The 6,000-nt window shown below is 44.8% G+C and overlaps 1 protein-coding gene across 3 annotated transcripts in view; it reads left to right on the top strand.

The window, feature by feature from the left end:
- The first annotated feature begins 1,864 nt into the window (after positions 1 to 1,864).
- RBM26 (RNA binding motif protein 26) overlaps positions 1,865 to 6,000 on the top strand; it is a 52,968-nt gene continuing 48,832 nt past the window's right edge. For 2 of the 3 annotated variants that reach the window (XM_082774502.1, XM_082774501.1), the window contains exon 1: positions 1,865 to 2,905. In XM_082774502.1, the coding sequence (XP_082630628.1) occupies positions 2,835 to 2,905 (71 nt within the window). In that variant the 5' untranslated portion in view covers positions 1,865 to 2,834. The remainder of the gene's footprint in view (positions 2,906 to 6,000) is intronic. The other variant, XM_082774503.1, reaches the window with a different exon arrangement.

The following is a 6,000-nucleotide window of genomic DNA, read 5'->3' as shown; positions in this document are numbered from 1 at the left end:
GTAATTATTTATTATAGTTACTCTTGATATTGCCACAGAAGGGTGATAATACCATGCTTATATCAACACAGTAACATCCATAAATTACCACATGAAGACAAGTCTTACGCAGTACATAAAATGTGCTTGTGAAATACTTTTGTGGATAACAAATTTCACTTACTTACAGTCCTGTGCTTCTGAATAGTAGTTTAGAAAATGAGGTGTCAATCACAGAAAAGTTACTACCATGCTTATATCCAAACATTTTATGAAGGGAAGACTTTGAGGATGTGTTTTCTTGCTGGCTGTTGTATATTCGAGGATCAAAGGTCATTAAAAAGATGAGAGTGAAGCAGACTGACAGTGTTTGCCTGAATTATTTCCACTAGACACTGGTTTTTGCAAAGGATTAATGGCCAGATCCAAAAACAAATTTAGATTCTTATCATAATGCCTAATTTCTATGTGCCTGTCCCTTCAAAGACAGATCAGAATCCCAAGCTTAGTGTCCCTTTTTATATGTTCAGGGGGAATTTACTTACAAGTTGGTGATTGTGAGCCGAGGCCTTTGTGTAAAAAACAGCCTCCAGGGAATATCAGGCGAATATCAGGAATATCTTTCTGTCTACAGACTGGATATGCTGCTCACTCTCCACTATACAAGGAAATCAGAGTGTATCTTGTAACTGGAAAGTCCTCACTTAGTCCTCCACTAAGCTGGCAGTTTATTTGGTTGGCTTGCTAGACTTTCTAGTTTTGAAACAAATTTTGAAGATAACAGTCAAAGTACAAATAATTATACGCAGCTGCCATATACTCCTCCAACTCTTATTTAGCTATCATAGATACCAGACTTCTTAACACTTTCTCTGCAGAGGTGAAGTTCTTGAAAACAGCGTGAAAAATTGTAAATAAGGATCATAATAACCTACAAACTGTACTCTGTTCGAGATGCAGAGAGGTATAGTTGAGATTTTTCAAGGGGAAATAAGTACCAACAGGCTATGGTGGGTTGCCATCAACACGGTGAACGAAGATAGCAGAAAATCTTGAAGGAGTTCCCAAACCAGGAAAACAGCCAGGCATTTTTAATCTGTCCGAACACATCAGCAGTGCTCTCCAGAACTACTTTTGCTATTATCCCGATTTCACGTGACAGAGATAGACCATTAGGACACTGATCAGTTGACAGATTGGCCACGACCAAAGTTGCTGCCTAATCTAGCCTGATCACCCAAAGTCCCTCAAAACCTGAGACAAACAGGAAGGCAGCTCAATAGTCATCCTTTCTGTCCTCAGACAGGTAGAGTGAATGATTTCCTCAGATATCTGCCTTTGTTTATCAACTATATGAAACACTCCTCTTAGGACTGATGCCAACCTTTCAGAAGTCTGATGGAATCTAGGAAGGAAATCTCACATCAGGCATTATTGTTTACTACTCAGTCAATGTGCGGTACAGAAAAAAAAAAACCACACACACACAAAAACAACAACAACAAAAAAAACCATAAGTAGCACGTATTGCTATTTCAGATGTCTCACAGGCCGATCCCATACTGTTGTAGACTCTCCTCTTGGGGGCCCAACCCATGAGCCTGAGGCTGGGGAGATGGAGCAGAGCTTCAACATGCCTTGCGAGGCCTGAGCCGTATGGATAACCTCAATTTTGAGATCAATATGCGTGTTTGCTGGGATTGTGCTCCCAAGAGCAGTGCCAAATGCCACGCTAGGCTTTACACTGTGATCAGGAGGTGGTGGTGTCACTGTCCATGCAGGTGTTTAAGGAAAGGTTGAATGTGGTGCTTAGGGACATGGTTTAGTGGGTGATACTGGTGATAGGGGGATGGTTGGACCAGATGATCTTGGAGGGCTTTTCCAACCCTAGTGATTTGATGACCAAATTGGTGTTTTTTACCTGGATGGACACCGGTGGGTGTAAAATACCTTTCCCTCCTCCCTCGAGGTTTTGAACAGTAAGAAAAACATGGGATATAACGAATTAGTCAGGGAAATGCTGAGAAGTTTATTTTTTTTAAAGTAATCTTTACTCTAACCAGTATAAAAACATGGGGTATGAAGATCTGGTCAGGAAAATGCTGAGAACTTTATTTTTTAAAAGAAACTTTTACTTTTTTTTTCTTTTAAAAGAAACTTTTTTTTTTTTTAATTTTCCATCTGTAAACATTTTTTTTTTTGTGCCACTTGAGAAATTTTGTGCCACGGGGGAGCGAGAACCGAGCTCCTCCCTCCCTTCTTCCCTAGGAGCCTCCAGCAGCGCCATCAGCCCCTAGCCGCGGCCCGGCCCGGCCCGGCCCGGCCCCCCTCCCGTCCCCGCGCGCCGCCCAGCCCTCGCGAGACCCGCTCTCCTCGCGAGAGCGCCGCGCCGCCATCTTAGCTACTCGCTCGCTCGCTCGTTCCGCCTCGCTCTGCGGCTGAGGGGCGCGGGAGGGGCGGGGGGCGCGGCGCGGTCCGGGGCTCGTCGTGCCTGGCGGCCGCCTCCGAGGAAAAGCAGGAGGAGAAGGAGGAGGGAAGGGGAAGAAGAAAAAGAAAGGGAAGGGATCCGCGGGGCCGCGGCTGCCGGCGAAGGAGCGGGGAGCAGCCGCCGCCGCTCGGTTCCGCCCCCTTCGTGGCGCTGGGCCTCGGGCCCCCGCCGAACCGGGAGAGGCGGCCTCGGGAGCGGGCTCGGGCTCGGCCTCAGCCTCGGGGGGCCAGGGGGGAGGCGCGGCGGCAGCCGGGGTCCCGGCCGGGGGGACGGCACGGGCCCCGCCGCCGTCGTTGTTTGTCCGTGGTGGTGGTGCTGCTGCTGGTGCTGCTGCTGCCGGGGAGACGGGGGGCCCGGGCCGCTCTGGATGGTGGTTAAAATGATCATAGAAAACTTCGAGGCGCTGAAATCCTGGCTCAGCAAAACCTTGGAGCCCATGTGAGTAGCCGCGACCCTTCCCCTCGCTCTCCCTCGCCCCCCTCCTGCTCCTCTCCCCCCCTCCAAAATAAAATCCTCCTTTGGAGGAAAAAAAAAAAAAAAAAAGGGGGGGGGATCCTCAGGGGAGGGGAGGGCACCCTGGGAGGTGTCCTCCTGCTGCCCCTCGTCCCCCTCCGTGGGGGCCCGGGGCTGTGCCGTGCCCCCGCTTCTCCCGGCACAGTCCTCGGCTGGGAGGTAGGTAGGCTAGGACCGTCTTCTTCTTCAGGATGCAGCTTCTCCCCCTAGCGACCACGTTCATCGGCAGCGCCCGTGCTGGCTCCCTTTGTAGCCCGGAGTAAGCGGGAGGTAACGCGTGTGCAGCCCGCGCAGCTCCCCCCGGAGAGGCCAGGGTAATGGCCACGGCCTGCCACCCTGTGCGGTGCCCTTCTCTGAGAGGGATCACGTCTGATACTACAGGCATTTTGCGTTTCTGGGGTCTGCCCCCCAATATTTTTCAGCCATCATTCGTGGTCGTTTTGAGTATTTGACACTCTGGCGTTTCCCTCGCTGTTGCATCAGTTCTGACGAGCTCTTGGGAGTAGGAGCCCCAGAGAATAATTTGCTTATTTGTGAGTACCTGCTGGGCCTCTGAGTATAACATCCACGTGAGTAATTAGGACTCTACTGCAAATAATCCGTGTAATACACACCTTCCTTCTCTGGATGGTGTTTTAATAGCATCAATACCTGAACTCAGTTTAAAAGGTTTCATCTTCTGGAAGTATAGTGCCTATAGATATTTGAGATCAAAACACGCTCTTGACTTACCATTACAAAACACAATTATAACAGAGCTATGTTAAGTTTCTAGAGCTTGATTTGAGTCAGTAGAACTAGAGCTTATAAGCTAATTCTGGTATTAACTTTTCTTCTGAGATGCGTGGCCCCTATGGGCTTTACTCTGACAGTAATGGATGGGGGGGAGGGAAAATTTGGTTTATGGCTTCCATAAACATTAGTTAAGTATCTGTATGTACACATACAATTTGTATGGCTCATGTTGAAATAACTTGAGTAAGGCGCAGGAACTAAAATTCTGGGGCACTTTCAGGAGAGCTTCACTTGGGCTTTTTGCAGGAAGGTGGTTCATTTTTCCATGGGACCTAATCCAAACAAAACTGAAATAGATGACTCTTGAGATTAATTTCAGTGGACTTTGAATTAGGCCTGCAATAAATTTCTCTGGGTGCATTTACACAAAACGGTCGACCCTTAAGACTGTGGTAAGATTTTTTTTATTGTTTTTCTTGTGAAGAAGGTGAATAACCTTCCTTTAGCCTAACTGTAAGGTGTTACTAAAACAAGAAAGCATACTTTGTTCTGTGTTAATGGATCCAGCTGATCTATTACCGTCATCATTCTTCAAATGCAGAATGTTCCTGATTACTAATTGAACGCTTTCTTGCAGGAATATTCTCTTAATGGTAATCAGCAGTTTGATATCAATATTAAGAACATGCTCTTTGAGAGGTTTGTAACAGGTAATATTTAACTTCAGAAAACCTCATAGTTTCCAAAGTAGGTGCTGGTAGTTTGAAATGTTGAATCTTGCATGCTTACTTCTCAAGAAGGCGCTGGGGATTGAGTTGTTAGCCACAAACAATTCATGAGCATTGTCAAATTCTGTGAAATCTGAAAATGGAATTCTGATGTTAACGTTTGCAGCAGGGCTTCAGTTGACTTCAAAATCCCTTTCTTGAGTAAATGTGTCAGGTTATTTTAATTTTGCAGATCCATGTCCAAATGAATTTAGTCTGCTTTTCTGTACTTGCATATTACACATCAGGAGCTGAAGTTTGTACTTCACTGGTTTATACATTTCCTATTTATAATCTTAAAAACTAACAAAAGTTTGTCAGATATTATTTAGTTAGAGATCAATGTAGTTCCTCCATCCTCTCTGCAGGCTCTGTTCATTAGTGGTGTATAGTTGTAATTTCTTATCCTGGTAACAAGCCCAGGTAGGTTGTTTGATGTTCCTCTGTTTGTCTGAGTATTGATCTGCTGTCTGCTAGTAACAGCAGTTAAACAGTGAAATCAGGATTTTCAGGTTTTGAGATCAGTTTTTCAGGCACGTTTTTCTCTTAAATTAAATGTAACGCGTGAGCAGTTCAAGTGTGGTTCCCATGCTGGAAAATATGTTGTGGGGTAGGGAATTTGCTGACATGGAGGATGTTGAGTTCTCTAAATTTTTAATTTTGGGAGGAAAAAAACGGCAGGAACTGATAAACTCAGCTGTCACTCAGTTTTGTGCAGTGTCCTATATAACTGCATTATCCCATTAAACCCTGGATTTAGCAGAGAAGTATTGTCTTTTCCTAGCAGTCAAATACTCTTGGAGATGCTTCTGATCTCAGGTATCTGAAATGTATACCTACAGCCGTAGCTTCTGGCCATATGAAAATTTTAGTATGCATTTACTTCTTTGGAAGTGTCAGTTCAGTACTAGTACAATAAGGCCCTAAGTGCTGGGCACCTGGTGGTTTTACCGTAGTTTGAAAATATTTTTTTTCTTTTCCTTTTAATGAAACAAAAGTGACAGATGTTCAACCTTGTGGCTCTTTCAGAAACCTTTAGCTGCAAGATAGGCAACTGGATTTCCTAACTACACTAAGAAATATATCACCATATCAGATCTTTATGGAGCTGTTTTCTTGGTGGTTGCAAGGGGAGAAATGTTCTTAAGAAGAAAACAATTTTATAGACAACTTTGTATATAACTTAACCCAAAGGCTGTAACAGAGATGTTTCTGAAGTGTATATTCCAGAACTAGAAAATGTCAAAATCCATAATGGTTGTTTCCTTTCATCAGAAAGTTTTACCTTTAAAATGTTAAAATGAATTAGCAGGAACAACAGCTTTTAAGTATCATGAAACCAGTGTTGTATATATTTGTGTAGACTGGGCCTTTTTGGTTGTTGGGTTACTCTTGTATGGGGCCTTTAGGGAATACTGTTTATAGACAAGAAAGCTTGGGAGAGGGGGATGACAGAGGGTTTAGTTTGGGGATTTTTTGTTTGTACTTTTCTCTCTTTCTCTCCACCTCTCCCTCCCC

The sequence above is a fragment of the Aythya marila genome (genome assembly GCF_965140915.1).
Source record: "Aythya marila genome assembly, chromosome: 1".
Taxonomy (NCBI): Eukaryota; Metazoa; Chordata; class Aves; order Anseriformes; family Anatidae; genus Aythya; species Aythya marila.
This window is presented reverse-complemented; position numbering and strand designations above follow the sequence as displayed.